The following is a 16,544-nucleotide window of genomic DNA, read 5'->3' on the forward strand; positions in this document are numbered from 1 at the left end:
TTTTATATATACCTTGTGTTTTCTAATCCTGCTAAATTCAAGTACAAGTTCTAGGGGCACCTAGAGATTTCCTAGTATTTTCTCTGTAGATGATCATTTCATCTACATATAAAGATTTTGCTTCTGCTGTGCCAATCCTATCCTAGTTGTGTCATTTTATTGCCAGACTATTTTGGTTTAGACCTATGTTTCAAAGTCTAATGGACAGATGAAGAGTAGGCATATATGCCCTTGTTCCCCACTTTAGGGAGAAAGCATTATATCATCTCCATTCATAGAAGGAGTTTTTGTTGGAAGTATGGAGTACATGTCTTTGATCTGTTGAGAAGGTTCTGTTCTCCTTCTAGTCTCCTGATAGCTTTTACCATGAACAGCTGTAGAATTTAGTCCAATACTCTTTCTCCAACTAGTGACAGGATCATATAGCTTTCTCCTTTCCTCTGTTAAAATGATGACTTTTGGGGGTGGATCTTCCAATGCTGAACCAACACTGTCATCCCTATAATAAAACCACTTTCTACATACTGCCAGATCTGACTTCTAAGAGTTTGTTTTGTTAAACAAATTTCTATCTATGTTCATACCTTTTTCTTCTATTATCTTTATCCAGTTTTAGGATTAGCACAATGTTGATTTCCTAAAATGAGGGGAGAAGTGTCCCTTCTTTTTTCTGCTTTAATTGTTTGATATAATTTATCAGTTAAAATGTTTATGAGCCTGCTGTTGTCATATAGGTAGGTTTTCAAGCTAGGAATATACTTTCTTTAACAGGTCCTATTCAAATTTTATATTTCCTCCAGAGTTAGTTTCATTAATTTGTCTTCTAAGTTACTTCTTAGAAGTTGTCAAATTTATTTCAAAACAGATTTTTGTAATATGCTTTCTATATCCTTTTAAATTCTGTAAAATCTGTGGTAATGTCTCCTAGATCTTAATATTGTAATTTTAAAAATGTATAACTGATATTGTGTAACAGGAAGAAAAGGTCTGAAAGAGCAGGGGAATTGGGAGGGGCAGGGGAATTGGGAGGGGTAGGGGAAGGGAAAAAAGGGAAAGGAAAAAATATGAGAAGAGGAAAAAAATGGAAACAAGGTCTTTGCAAATAGGGAAGGGTGGAGAGGGTGAAGGGAGGGCAGGGGAAGGGGAAAAAAATAAGAACCAAGTGACTCATGTAATGGTACAAGATCCCAATGATGAAATGTAACTGTATTGTATACCTAAAATGTACCGATAAAGTTAATGGGGGGAAGAAAAAAAAAAGAAAATAGGGAAAAGGTTTCCGGCGTACCTGATAGGGCAGGTTGGCTTCAGACACCACGTCACATGTGGGAAACGCTGCAGCTATTAGAGGTAGGAGAACCCAAGGTTCAAACAAGGGTCTCTAGGACACCGAGGCCGAGTTTCCCCACACTCGCCTGCAGATTCTCAGGCAGGGGCATCCGGAAGTGCCCCTCTCCAGAGCCCCTGGAAGCCGTCTCTGCAGGGTGATGACACCCCGTTTTCTGCCCGCAGTGTGTAAGTGTGTGCACGGCGTGTGCAACAGCGGACTCCAGGGTGACGGGACCTGTGAGTGCTACTCTGCCTACACCGGCCCCAGCTGTGACACACGTGAGTCCCCTCGCCGCCTTCCTTCAGGGAACAGAAGGCTGCGTTCAAGCCTTGGTGAAGAGCTTCTGGTCGCAGCCCACTAGGGGGCAGAGACATTGTCTGCTTGGCCTAGGCCTACACTGCAGCACCGTCCCTGGCAGACAGGGGGCAGCACTCAGGGCCCTGGTGAGCCCAGGCTGGTGGACAGAGGCACCAGGAAGTGGGGTGTAGAGGGAGTGCACAGGGTCGGCATGGGGACAGCTGCAAGAAGGTGGTCACAGAGCCCAGGCCAAGGATGCAAGGAACCCGAGGGAAGATGCATCTGGGTGCATGGCTGGGGCAGAGGACCCTGTGCAGACCACGGAGCTGCAGGTGGACACTGCTCATGGGCCCAGTGGACATGGTCCTGACGGCCACCCATTCCAGCCCAGACTGGGGTGAGCAGACACCCCTCTGTGGACCCATCATCTCCTTCCCCAGCCACCCATCTGCCCAGTGACTTGGGAGCGAGGCCTCCTTGCTAAGACAGAGATGCAGACCAGAAGCCAAGCTGAGGGAGAACACTCTCAGACTTACTTCCAAGAGAAAAAATATTTCTATCCCGACAGAAGATAAACAAAAGGCACGGGCAAAAAATATTTGCCATTCACATGGCAGATAAATTTTTATAATAATATAAAGTCCGTGATCCAAGTTTAAATATAGACCTAGGAGAAGCTAAGATACAGAATAAGAAATGAAAGCCAGAAGTAAACATGAAAAGGGCAATAAACCCACAAGCAACCTCACAAATACAAATTCAAACCATATTGAGGTAAGACAGGAATTCTAGAGCTTTGGTTTCGATTTCTTTGCCCATTATGTTACACAGAATCAAAAGGTGGATGGTACCTACGGATATGAGCAAAATACAAGGGGTGATGTGGGGTGGGGGAGTCATCTACTGAATCTTAAGGCACTCCTATGAGCTGCTGAGCTCCAGTTCTAGGGATTTACCCTGGAGGAAGAAAGGACTAAGGACCAGTCATGAAATATGTGTGAGGAGGAATTCATGGCATATTGTTTGCAAGAAGCAAACCAGCTGAAGGAAAACCTAGAAGTTAAGATTGGCTAAACAAATTTTGATACACCCCATAATGGTTAGGATAATGCTAGCTGCTACAAAAAATAAACACAAGAATTCAGTGGCTCAGCACTGTGGATGTAAAACTACGCCCTAAGGCAGCCCTAGGTACTACATCCAATCCACTGGGTACCACTGGATATCTTAAATTGTTGAGGGACACCCAGTGATACATGCTGAGCTGCTAGCCTGAGTCCATTCCGAACACGAGGTCCTATTAAGTTCATTAGTTAGTGGCTCTGAATTTTGGCTCTGTCCCATGATATCTTATCTTTGCCTAGCTGCATTTCCACTGATGTAATTTGCTATGATAAAAAGCAAGTGGTGATGTAAAAATCAGTGAGACCAAAATGAGGCTCTCAGTCCAATCTGATTCCAGAGTTTGGGAACTTGTGTAGTGGGTCCAACAGACTCCTATGGCTCATTTCCAAGCAAAGGTGATAATTTAAGAATGAAATGGAAAATAATTTTCTTTCTAGTAAGCATGTCACTTTTTCAAATGGCTACTAAGTTCTTATGACATAAATAGTTACTGAGCTATTTGGTTTATAAATGTTGGAAATGGGCCCACTAGGTACATCTTTGGGGGCCAGGGGACCACAAAATCGTATTGACACACTAAAGGCACCGTGGCCGAGACATCCGGGGAGCTCCGGGTTAACAAACAGAGGTGGAGCCCCGCGCATGCGCCTGCCCATGTTAGTGTTCTTGGCGGGCTTTTCGGAAGCAGATCGGCCCACACATCTGCAGAGCTGGTCACCACGCCTTCATCCTACCCAGCAAGTCAGAGGTGCCCAGGCCACACGGGGAAGGTGGGTGACACTTCTGAGGGGCAGCTGCTTAGCCTCTAACCCCACTAGCACCCAGTGGCCAGCAGCTTCCGCGTGCATAGAGATTTCTGAGGCACCTCCAGCTGGACAACCCGCTCTGGTGCCCAAGAAAGCAGATTTCCAACAATTCTCCCAATCCAAGAACGTCAGCAACTTCTCCCCACAATATGACCAAGCCATGCCCGTCGTGCTGACCTCTACATCCCAGGCTTAGGGAGAGGAAGGTTCTCCCTTGGGTACTCAGCCCTAGGTGAGCGATTGATTTCTCTTTATACATCTGCCATTCCTTTATTCTTTAGAAGTCTTTTTTGATGTTCATTAGCTAATTTTCCATCATTCTTTATATTGAAACACAACCTACTCAAATAAGGATGTGCCTGAGCCCTCAATAATACATTGACCATTGGAGAAATAAGAACAAATGCCACAGAACCCCTCATACAACAAAACCCGCTGCACGTGCAGAGGTCAAGCAGGCCCTCCTTGCCTCGCCCTGAGGAAGCTGGGCTTGGAAAAACTAGTGCCCGACCCTGATACTCTGTTCCTGCTGATCATGTGGGTGATAAACTACCCTCCGCCTCTGACCCAGGAGTCTTGCGCTAAGGCGTCCATGGCACTATTGCAGCCCAGCTGTTAGACTCTCTACAGTCCCGTGCAGCCATCTATGTTACAATATTAGGGAGTACTGTGCAGTTTTTAGGGATGAGAGTACTAGGTTCTTAAAGACTTCCCTGATACGTTGGTAAATTAAAACTCAAATTAGTATTTTAACAGGGTTTGGTTTTGGTGAAAACCATTGCATAAATAAGTTTATAAATGAATGCATTATGTTGGTTGTTGATATTGGTTCTTTGGGGATTGGGACTGAGGAGTGAGAATTAAAACACAATTAGTCTTTATGTATTCTATATTTTTAAAATTATTGCAGTGAGCCTGCACTGCTTTTTAATAAAAGGAAACCCTGCAGTTTGGGGTTTTTTAGAACTGGTGCAAGTACCTAATGCTCTTTCTGTACAGCTGTCCCTGAATGTGCAGCCTTGCTCTGCCCAGAAAATTCCAGATGTTCACCTTTGAAAGAAGACAGAACCAAGCTAGGATGCCGATGCCTCCCCAATTACAAAGGCGATGGCAAAAACTGTGAACGTGAGTAGAATTCCGTCCTGCCGGGTTCTTCAGTGGTTAGGTTATTTAACAGCAAAAACATTCGCAGCCTCCTTAACATTAACACAACCACTGAATATTAACGTTTCTATTTCTCTCTATGTAGCTAAGCGAAATATGTCAAGAGGGCCAGGCAAAAAGCAGACCCTACCATGGCCATCCTCAACGAATGGCAATTTCTCCTTCTGTGTTCAAAGCACATAGATCGACTTCGATACATTTTATATCATCTTAATCAATATTGGTATAAAACGCAGTGCCTCTTTCTTTAATTTTCTTGGGGTGTTTGTTTTCCTTATGAGTGGCTATATTCTACATTTGTTAGGATGACGTCTGGAGCCAGAGTGCCTGGGTTCAAATCCTCCATCTGTCTTTTACTAACTAGATGACCTTTAACCCGCCGTGTCTCAGTTTTCCCATCCACCCAATGGGGACAAAAATAGGATCTTAGTCTTGCAACATTATTATACGCCTTACGTGAGTTCATTAACATATGGGAAATGCTTCGAACAGGGCCCAGTGTGTATTGTAAATTCTACAAGCATTAGTTTTCTTTCATGCTACTTTATATTTATTTCACCCATCATATGGCATGATAATATACCAGCAGAATACTTGTGGCTACAACTGCTGAGGCTACATGCTGGTCTGGTGGGGTTGGGGGTGTCAGATGGGATGAAATGAAATGTTTCTTCCTCTCTTGAAACCTGAGTGGCTCTGGTTGCTGTGACCACAGTCTCCTCTAAGCTGTCCTCCTCCTCTGTCCCTGCACACGCTGGCTGCCTCTCATCTTGCCGCTGCTTCTGAAGCCATCAACCCATGCTTACAACAACCCTGCCACCTTCACGCCCACTGTGCATACCTGGGGCCAAACCAGCACAGCTGCACGTGCAGGGACAGCTACTTCGGGGATGGCCGCGTGTGTCTCCCGCTGGATCCCTGTCAGATGGACCTCGGGAACTGCCCGCCCGCATCCACGGAGTGCAAGTATGATGGGCCTGGACAGGTGAGTTAGGCGCATGGCCACTGAGGGTGAACTTGTGCCCTGGAGTCTTTTGCCTCCCGGGCCCCCTTTGCCCCTCCTTGGGTGGATGTGGCTGGATTTCAGCCTCCACCCTCCATCTCTCCAGTGTCTTTGAAGTGAAGGGGAGGGAGCCTCTTCAGGGCTCAAGTACCCTGTTCCAAAGGGATGAAACCTGATGGGGCGTCAGGCAGCAGTGAGAACTGCAGGGACCAGAGAGGACATTCTGGGTGAGCCGCTGTCCCTCTGCGTCACACTGTGGCCTTGACTGCTGGAGGTCAGGACAGGGGACCTTTGCCGAGGAGCCCAGGTGAAGGAGCCCCGTGCCTGGCCTCGTATTCATCTATCGAGCGTTCAGTGGATGGCTCATGTGTCCCTAATTGCAACCCAAGTCCTCAGTGGAGGAGATGGGTCCTCACAGACGAGTCTCGGCCCCTGGAAGGAGGAAGGCTGGTGTGCAGCTCAAACACAGCCAGTCCCCCCGACACACACTCTGCTTGGCACCCCGGTGGGAGTGTTCCTGGGATTCTGCAGAGAATCACCCACCTCTGCTCCAAGGAGAAAAGTGTGCCACACGTTTCCACTGGGCTGATTTGCAGAAAAAATCCAGGGGGTAAATGCTCTCCATGGAAGTGAGGGCCTTAGGGGAAATCTCAGGACCTCAGGAGTGAGATTAGACAAGTGCTTTGTCTCTTAAAAAATGGAGCCCAATCACTGCTAAACTTGCCCTGTCCTTCTACCTCTATCCCTCCCTCCCCAACTCCTTCTAAGTCCCCATCTGAAGGGTAAAGTTGCTATATTGAAGAGTTTATTCACTATAAACATATGTTGGGCTGGTCCTCAATTTTGATTTAATTCACATGGTTAACAGTGATAGATTAATAACTACCACAAATTGTCATTTTCTAAACTGTGCTTGATACTATTATTGTTGCTAAATGTATCACTTGGGCTAAGCTGTTGTGATTGATCTAATCAATTGTCCTTCCCGGAATAATGAAAATGAGATTGCCCCAGAGTCATTAGAGACTCAAAACCCAAAGACCAGCTATATCTGGAAGACACCTCTGAGAAGCAATCATTCCATAAGGGTTCTAAATACAAGCAACAAAGATACTTACAATAAGCATTATCAAAGTATCAACCCAGGAATTTAACCAAGGACAGTACCAACAACAAAAGTAGAAATGTGAAGACATCTGAGCAAGGCACAATCCCAGACTTCCAGCTCACCAAAAGCAAATTCTGGGGGAAACAAGGTGGAAAAGTCAATAATCAACCACGTGGACACCCTGAACTTATAGCACAGAAAGTAATAAAACAGATGAATGAGGCTCTAGGAAAATTCAAAGCAGAAATAATCTCCCAGATAACTACAGAGAGGGTGAGCAGAATGACAGACATGATTGGAAACGCTAGAACCGAAACAGATTTTTTAAAAGTAGATGAGTTCAGGACCATGATGGAAACCATGAACGCCCAACATAGGAAAGAAATGGAATCCATGAAACAGATTCAAACACCTATCCAGGAGATTAAAAACTCTATTGAAACTAATACACAGCAGACTGAGCCAATCTGAAGGTAGGATATCAGATATAGGATGGCAGTCAGTGACCATGAAAAGAGAGATCTCTTAAAAATAATAAGGGACCATGAGAAATCAATCCAACTGCTCCTAGATGATGCAAAGAAGAATAATATAAGACTGATAGGAGTCCACAAAGAAGCAGGAAAAAGTACAAATGACATAAAAAAAAAAACTGTTCACAGAATTAATGACAGAAAACTTCCCAAACAGAGCAAAAGAATTTGACATACAGATAAGTGAGGCATATAGGACTCCAAATAGCCATGATCAAAAAAAACTACACCTAGACATATAATAATCAAGATTCTGGAAACCCAACAGAAGAACAAAATACTACAAGCAGTTAGATAAAAGAAAGAAATCACATGCAAAGGAAAGCCCATCAAAATCACAGCAGACTTTTCAAAACAAACCCTCAAGTCAAGGAGAGCCTGGAGCGAGGTATTTCAAGCCCTAAAAGAAAACAACCTCCAACCTAGACTGAAGTATCCTGCAAAACTATCTTTGAAAATTAATGGGGAAATAAGATACTTCCATGACAAAGAACACCTGAGAAACTTCATGAATACCAAACCAGCACTCCAAACAATTCTAAAAAATATCCTAAGAAAAAGACAATGAAGGTCACAACTCCATGAGGCCCAAAAGAGCAAATCCATCAGGGAAGGCAAGAAATTAAAGGGAGGGGAGGAAAAATTAAAAAGTCAACAACAGAAAAATAACATGACAATGATAAAACAATACATATCAGCTATAACCATCAATGTTAATGGCTTCAATTCACCAATCAAAAGAAACAGACTGGCAGAATGGATTAAGAAGCAAAATCCAACAATATGCTGTATACAAGAAATGCACCTAGTTCAAAAAGAAACTCATAGACTGAAAGTAAAAGGATGGAAAACAGTTTTCCATGTGACAGGAATACAGAAAAAAGCAGGGGTAGCTATCTTATTTGCAGACAAAGTAAATTTCAAACCAAAACTAATTAAGAGCGACAAAGAAGGTCACTACATCCTTGTAAAGGGAACAATCCAAGAGGAAGAGATGACAATCATAAATATTTATGCACCAAATATGAATGCCCCCAACTATACAAAACAAATATTAAGGGACATGAAAACCAAATAAGCACTAATACAATTGTAGTGGGGGACCTCAACACTCCACTGTCACAAATAGACAGATCTGCTAGACAAAAAATCAACAATGAAATACTAGAACTGAACCAAGCTTTTGAACAAATGGACTTAATAGAAGTCTACAGAGTGATCCACCCCACAAAATCAGAATATACATTCTTTTCAGCTGCACACAGGTCATTCTCCAAAATAGACCACATACTAGTCCATAGAACATGTTTAAGTAAATGCAAAGAAATTGAAGTTATCCCGTGTATATTGTCAGACCATAATGCAATTAAACTGGAGATCAATAGCATAAGGAACAGCAAGAACTTCACAAACACATGAAAATTGAATAACACTCTCCTGAACAACCAATGGGTCACATAGGAAATTAAAGAAGAAATTAGAAATAAAATAAAATTTAAAAAAAGAAGAAATTAGACAGTTTTTACAATTAAATGATAATGCCAGTACGATATACAGGAATGTATGGGACACAATGAAAGCAGTTCTATGAGGGAAATTCATAGCAGTGAATGCACACACTAGGAAAAGAGCGAGCTCAAATAACCTAATTCTGAATCTTAAGCTCCTAGATAAAGAAGAGCATGACAAACCCAAAGCTCATACAAGGGAGGAAATTATAAAGATCAGAGCAGAAATCAATGCAATGGAGACTAAGAGAACAATACAAAAAATCAACAAATTGAAGAGTTGGTTTTTTGAAAGAATAAACAAAATCGATAAACCCTTTGCCAACCTTATCAAAAAAAAAGGAAAGAAAAGGCTCAAATCCATGCAATTAGGAATGAAAAAGGTGAAGTCACAACAGATCCAGCAGAAATCCAGAGGATCATCAATACCTACTTTGAGAACCTGTACTCTAATAAAATGGAAAACACAGAAGAAATTGACAAATTTCTAGATACATATGAATTACCAAAGTTGAACGAAGAAGGTATGAAAATTCTAAACACCCCAATCACAATCAGTGAAATTGGAAACATAATTAAAAATTTACCAACAAAGAAAAACTCAGGTCCTGATGGCCTCATTGCTGAATTCTACAAGACATTTAGAGAAGAACTATTGCCACTACTCTTTAAACTTTTTAATGAAATTGAAAGGGAAGCAAGGCTTCCAAATTCATTCCTGGAAGCAAGTATTACTTTGATTCCAAAACCAGGGAAAGACCCAACCAAAAAAGAGAACTATAGTCCAATCTCCCTAATGAACATAGATGCAAAAATCCTCAGCAAGATACTGGCAAACAGAATACAGAGTGTCATCAAGAAGCTCATACAGCCTGACCAAGTCGGATTTATCCCAGGGATGCAAGGATGGTTCAACATTCATAAATCAATAAATGTAATACACTATATTAACAGAGTCAAGGACAAAAACCATATGATCATCTCAATAGATGCAGAAAAGGCATTCGACAAAATCCAACACCCATTCATGATAAAAACCTCTGCAGAAAATTGGAATAGATGGTCTTTATCTTAATTTGATAAAGGCTATCTATGAAAAACCAACAGCCAACATCATACTAAATGGTCAAAAACTGAAAACCTTCATGCTAAAATCAGGAACAAGACAAGGATGTCCACTATCACCACTCCTGTTCAACATAATTTTGGAAACATTAGCCACAGCAATTAGACAAGAGAAAGAAATAACAGGAATAAAGATAGGAAAGGAAGAAGTTAGACTGTCATTATTTGCTGATGATATGATACTCTACATAGAAGACCCATAAAACTCTGCCAAAAGACTTCTAGACTTAATTGACAGATTCAGTACAGTAGCTGGATACAAGGTCAACACTCAAAAATCAATAGCCTTAGGGCTGGGGATTTAGCTCAGTGGTTCCACTGTCTTTCTGGCAAGTGCAAGGTCCTGAGTTCGATCCCCAGTACCAAAGAAAAAAAATCAATAGCCTTCTTGTACACAAATAACAGACTTACTGAAAGAGAAATTAGGGAAACAATCCCTTTCACAACAGCATCTCAAAAAATGAAATATTTAGAAATCAATCTAATGAAGGAAGAAAAATACCTCTATATTGAGAACTACAGCACTCTGAAAAAAGATATCAAAGAGGATATAAGAAAATAGAAAGACATCCCCTGTTCCTGGGTAGGAAGAACCAATATAGTGAAAATGGCCATACTTCCAAAGCTGCTATATAGATTCAATGCAATCCCAATTGAAACCCCAAAAGCATATTTCACAGAACTAGAGAATACAATCCAAAAATTCATCTGGAACTAGAAGAGACCTAGAATAGCAAAAGTAATTCTAGGCAACAGAGTCATGGAAAGGGGTATCACAACTTGAAACTATACTACAAAGCCACTGTGATAAAAACAGCATGGTACTGGCAAAGAAACAGACCCAAGGATCAGTAGAATAGATCAGAGGATGCAGAGACAACTCCAAACATACTCAGCCACCTCATCTTTGACAAAGGAGCCAACCATCCTCACTGGAGGAAAGATAGCCTCTTTAATAATTGGTGTTGGAAAAACTGGGTTTCAACTTGCCAAAGATTAAAACTAGACCCCTCTCTGTCACCATGCATTAAACTAAAATCCAAGTGGATTAAAGATCTAAATATTAAAACAGAAACACTATACTTGCTGGAAGGTAAGTTAGGTAAAACTCTTGAAGACATTGGCACAGGAAAAGACTTTATGAACAAATCCTCAGTAGCACAGGAGCTAGCAGAAAGAATCAACAACTGGGATCTCATCTTATGAAAAAGCTTCTGCACTGCAAGAGAAACCACCAACAGAGCTAACAGACAACCTACAATGTGGGAAAAATTTTTACCAGCTGTTCCTCAGACAAAGGTCTCCTATCTAGAATATATAAAGAACTCAAAAAAATCAGACACCCCCCAAACATAAAGACCCAATTCAAAAAATGAGCATCTGAAATGAACAGACATTTCTCAGACAAAGAAGTAGAAATAGCAAATAAACACATGAAAAAAATGTTCAACATCACTGGTCATTCGAGAGATGCAGATGAAAACAATGCTGAGATTCCACCTCACCCCAGAAAGAGTGGCTGCTATCAAGAAATCAACCAATAACAAATGCTGGCGGGGGTGTGGGGAGAAAGGAACCCTTCTCCATTGTTGGTGGGAGTGCAGACTGATTCAACCACTGTGGAAATCAGTATGGAGATACCTCAGAGAAATAGGACTAGAGGTCCCATTTGACCCAGCTATTCCTCTGCTGGGTATCTTGCCCAAAGAATTAAAAGAATCATACCACAGTGATATATGTGCACCCATGTTTATAGCGGCACAATTTGTAATAGCTAAAGCTTGGAAACAGCCCAATTGCCCATCAGCTGGAGACTGGGTAAAGATGTGGGTTTTTTTATAAAATGGAGTACTACTCAGCCATAAAGAATGAGAAACTACAGACATTTAGAGCTAAGTGGATGCATATTGAGGCCATACTCTTAAGTGAAATAAATAGGACACACATGTGTAAATACCGAATAGTTTCTCTGGTGGGAGAAACTGAAAGTGTAAATAAGGATCAAAACGTATAATTGATATTGGAAATAGGAAGAAAAGTTCTAAAGGAATAGGGGAAATGGGAGGGATAGGGGAAAGGAAAAAAGGGAAAAGAAAAAATGTGAGAAAAGGAAAAAAATGGAAACAAATTATTTGTAAATAGGGAGGGGTGGAGGGAGTGAAGGGAGGGGTGGAGGGAGTGAAGGGAGGGGCGGAGAATTGGGAAAAAATAAGAAACAAGATAACATCATGTGAAGATATAAGATCCCAGTGGTGAATGTAACTGTGTTGCATACCTAAAATGTGCCAATAAATAAACTTAATTTAAAAAATAAGTATAAATTTTTTAAAATGTGAAACAAGGCAGATTTGCAAGGGGTAGAACCCCACCCCTGCTCCCCCTGGGCACTGCGGGGCCTCTCAGCCTCGGAGCTAGGCATGCTTTGAGCTGCGACGCTCTTTGTTGGGGTGGGAGAGGAGGAAGCAGGATGTGTGGCAGCGCCTTCGGCCTCCAGTAGCCCCAGCCTCCTCCTGGTGACAATCCAGCGTCCCTGCCACCTTCTGTGGCCCCTGAGTGAGCCCTCCAGTTGAAACCCACTATTCGAGAGCAGTAACACCTCCCACTGGAGGAGCATCCCAAGTTTCAGCCCAGCCTGGACAACTCAGCAAGATTATAGCCCAAAACAAGAAAAATTTAAAAACAGCTGAGGATGCAGCTCAGTGCAGAGGCCCTGGGTTCCACCCCTAGTACCGCTAATAATAATAATAATAATAATAATATTAATAATACCTCTCATCTGAACTTCATTCTCTGCTCACCTATAGACAGTCTGAAACCAGAACTATATAGTCAGGGTTAGAAAACAAGAAAGCTGAAGAGCTAAATTGTACAAACAATCAGTGTAAACTCCCCAACAGGTAAGAATCCCAATCATGATTTCCATTTCTGAATGCTTTGGCAAGATTTTAGTTTAAGTCTGTAGTTCAGACCTGCTTGGAGTGAGCTTCTATGGCAGAATTAAAGCTTGGCTAAGGCTGCGGATGTAGCTCAGCAGTGGAGCACTTGCCCGCCATGTAGAATGCCCTGAGTTCAAGCCCCAGGACCAAAAGCTGTAACAAAGAACAGTGGCGGCCCGCGTGACTGACTAGGGTCCCGTTTGTTTTCTCTCCGGTCTTCTGAAGTCGCACTGTGAGTGTAAGCAGCATTACCACAACTTCGTACCTGGAGTGGGCTGCAGCATGGCCGACCTCTGTAAGTCCAAGAACCCGTGTCACAGGAAAGCATACTGCACCATGATCGAGCCGGGCCAGCCCAGGTGAGTGTCCTTGGTCCTAGCTCCATCTTCCCCAAGGGCGGAAGGGGTGGCCATTGGATGCTGTGAGCTCCTATGAGGAAGGGGACGCGTCTTGTCCAGCCTTATAGCCACCCTGCCCCTAGGGCCTCCGAGGGCCTCAGAGACACTCTGGTTAATCAGTGAATCACGGAGCAATTATTTCCTTGGTAAAAACCATCAGAGCCCTCGGCCCCTGGGCCCAGCCTGATTTGTTGTTGCTGCTGCTGCTGCTGCTGCTGCTGCTGCTGTTGTTGTTGTTGTTGTTGTTGTTTGAGGCTGACTTCAAACTCACTATGTAGCCCAGGCTGGCCTGAACGTGCAGCAATCCTCCTGCCTCAGCCTCCCGAGTGCTGGGATCACAGGTGTGCGCCACCACACCCAGCAGCCAGCCTGATTCTGGGTACGAATGCTCAGAACAGGACAAAAAAAAAAACCATTGTGCCTGGGAAGACACAAACGCGCGGCTGCTGGGATTGCCGGACTCGACCGCTGATGCGCATGTCTGCTTCCTCACGTGTGAAGCACTGCTCGTTGGCAGTGTGCGAGGAAAGCGGGGAAGCGAAGGCGTCCAGAGGGGTTTCCCGGAGTCCAGGCCTCTGAAGAGGGCTTCATCGTGAGGTTTCGAAAACACTTGTGTAAAAACTCTTCCGGCAGAGGCGCTCATGTGACCGGAAAGGGGTGAGGGAGGGGCCGTCTTGGCCTGGTCCCCGCCTGGTGCCTGACCGGGGCAAGTGGTTGCTTCTCTCTGGCCTCAGTTTCTCCGTGTGTCGAGTGAGCACAGTGGTGCCGGCTCCGTCGTGCTGTGGTGAGAGCTTCGGGAGGGGCTGTGTGTTGCAGCGGGGCACCTGTTGTGCTGTGATTAGCAGTTAGACTGAGGCTGGCACGCAGGTCCTGGGTCTCCAGACTGAGGTTTCCATGTCTGTTCCACTTCGTTCTTGCCATCCCGGTTGGAGGGACTCGAGGTGCCACTGTGAGCTCGGAGTCACGGAGACGCCGAGCCCTGCAGTCAGACAGTGCACTGTGCTTCCTGAGCCCCACCACCTGCCACTGTGAGGGTCGTTCCTGGACCATCACGTCTTGGGGTGCAGAGTCACCCAGACAGGTGTTCTGGCCATCACCGTCTCCCCACACTAGTGAGTAGCTCCACCCTGGCCACGGTGGAGTGGAGATAGCCAGACTCTTTACCTGGAAAGAGGCCTAGGTGAAAAGTCTGGCTAAGTTAGACTGACAAAATGGGAAGTCACAGGCCCTCAGGTAGTTGAATTCACCTGGGATAAAGATTTATTTTCCTTGTGCATCTTCCATACGGTGAGGGCTCGTGCAAGATCTGCACAAGCGCTCTGTGGTAGTCACAGACGACCACGCGGTCTAGAATGTGGTCAAGAGTGGTCTCACCACTCACCACCAGGGGGCGCTTGGACAAGTCCAAACTCTTCTAAACCAGTTACTCACTGAGCAAGCGGGCTGAAGACCAACAGTGCCTCCTGTGCAGAGCTGCCCAGTTAATGCACAGCAGCTGCTTTTGAATGCTGAGCTCCACTGTGCTGGTCCCTGAGAAGCTCAGCTAAGCTTCCTGCCTGGTATGGTTGCCCTTTATTATTTTCCTTATGAGTGTAGAGAGGGAAAAGGGGGCAGGAGACAGCATTGCTCTTATTTATCAACTGAAAAGAAAACAGGCCCAGACTGGGCAGGGTTACATTCCAACTGCACAAAAGTGCTGTAAACAACAGTGACTTTTAGACTCTTGGATGGTTGTTGACGTTGATTTTTCTCCTGTTTGTGTAAGACTGGTACAGTTCTGGCACCTGGGAGTCCGAGACCAGGGTTCAGCATGGTCAGGTTCTGGTGAGGGCCCTTCCTGGCTGTAGACGGCCACCTTCTTGTTCATTACATTGTCACATGGTGGTGAGGGGCCCAGAGAGGGCTCTGTCGTCTCTCCCAGAAGGGCACCAATCCCAAGGGTGAGGGCGCCACCCTCATGACCTAATCACCTCCTGGCTCCTGATATCATATCAGCGCTTCGCATTTCAACATGTGAATTTAAGGGGGACACAAACACTGAGGCAACTGCGCTGTTCTTCAAGTGTGTCGTGATAGTCCCCAGTCCGGGCCCCATGCCTGTCTTCCTTCTACTTGGATCATCCCTTCCCAGCACACCCGCCCCCTCTGAGTCCGGCCAACACACCAACCTTCAATGCTCACTCTGACTGATCTCCTCTTGGCCTCCTCTGCTGCCCTCCAGGGCCGCTGCCTGGGCTCCTTTCCCAGTGTTCAGGGCCAGAGCTGTGGTCAGCACATAGGATGGTGTCAGAGGCCGTGCGTTCTTCAGCAATGCTTACTCTCTCTGTGCCTCTGTCTCCTCACCCAAAATGGCACTGATAAATGGCCCCACCATGTGGGCTTGCTTATTGGAGGCTACAGTGAGGCGCTATACCTGTACCTGGCACAGGAGCCATTAATAAGTGCTAGTACATATTATCATCGCTGATCTCAGCCCCCAGCTAGAATACAAGGTCCTTGGGGGCCCACGTCTTATTCATCTTATAAAAGCTGTCACTGATTAGAACAATGAAATAAGTGATACTTTTGGGGGGGACACATCAGCCAACGAAGGAATGGACTGAACTAGTGCACAAATGAGGGAAGCAACAGCACCAAGATTTGGGGACATTCTAGTACACTGAATCTCATTCTGCATTCAGCCATACTGTCTCCAACCCAAACTTATATGGTGCAAGTGGCTCATGGGTGATTTTAAAGCCTTAAGACAGCAGGACTCCTAATACAAATTTTAAAATAGCTTAGAAAAGTCGCAAGGCTGTGAATGTGCATAGCTCTAGAGAGACCACATGAGAAAATAGTCCCATAAAGTCTTAGGCTTTAGACTGAGCTGTAAAATAAAGTGCAAAAATATTTATGACTCATGCAGAAAGCAGTCCCATAAAGTCTTAGGCTTTAGACTGAGCTGTAAAATAAAATGTGAAAATATTTATGTCTCTTGCATTCCATTCAGCACTGAAGCCATTAAATACGATTCTCACTTTACACAAAGCAGACCGTGGCCTTCATAACAACCAAAGGAACTTTCAGGAGAATAAAGCCCATGAAACTCAAACCAGGACCAGTTCTGAGGCCCTCCCAAGTTCCAGGCCTGTCCCTCTCTCTCTGAACAGCACAGCAGGTTCCTGGACAGGAAGTGGACACTGTAGCCAGAAACTTATTTGATTGTATT

General features: G+C 44.3%; 1 protein-coding gene across 8 annotated transcripts in view; it reads left to right on the forward strand.

Annotated features, from left to right (window-relative positions):
* Stab2 (stabilin 2) overlaps positions 1-16,544 on the forward strand; it is a 152,451-nt gene that overhangs the window by 24,662 nt on the left and 111,245 nt on the right. For all 8 annotated transcript variants that reach the window (XR_015443579.1, XR_002394978.2, XR_002394977.2 and 5 more), the window contains exons 6-9: positions 1,513-1,608; positions 4,558-4,683; positions 5,511-5,707; positions 13,161-13,294. Coding sequence is in view for 5 of the 8 variants with exons in the window: in XM_021258401.2 (XP_021114060.2) it covers positions 1,513-1,608; positions 4,558-4,683; positions 5,511-5,707; positions 13,161-13,294 (553 nt within the window). In the remaining 3 variants the exon portion in view is untranslated. The remainder of the gene's footprint in view (positions 1-1,512; positions 1,609-4,557; positions 4,684-5,510; positions 5,708-13,160; positions 13,295-16,544) is intronic.

The sequence above is a fragment of the Heterocephalus glaber genome, unplaced genomic scaffold (genome assembly GCF_053883595.1).
Source record: "Heterocephalus glaber isolate CG9 unplaced genomic scaffold, H.glaber_assembly_v1.0 deba00001572, whole genome shotgun sequence".
Lineage (NCBI taxonomy): Eukaryota > Metazoa > Chordata > Mammalia > Rodentia > Bathyergidae > Heterocephalus > Heterocephalus glaber.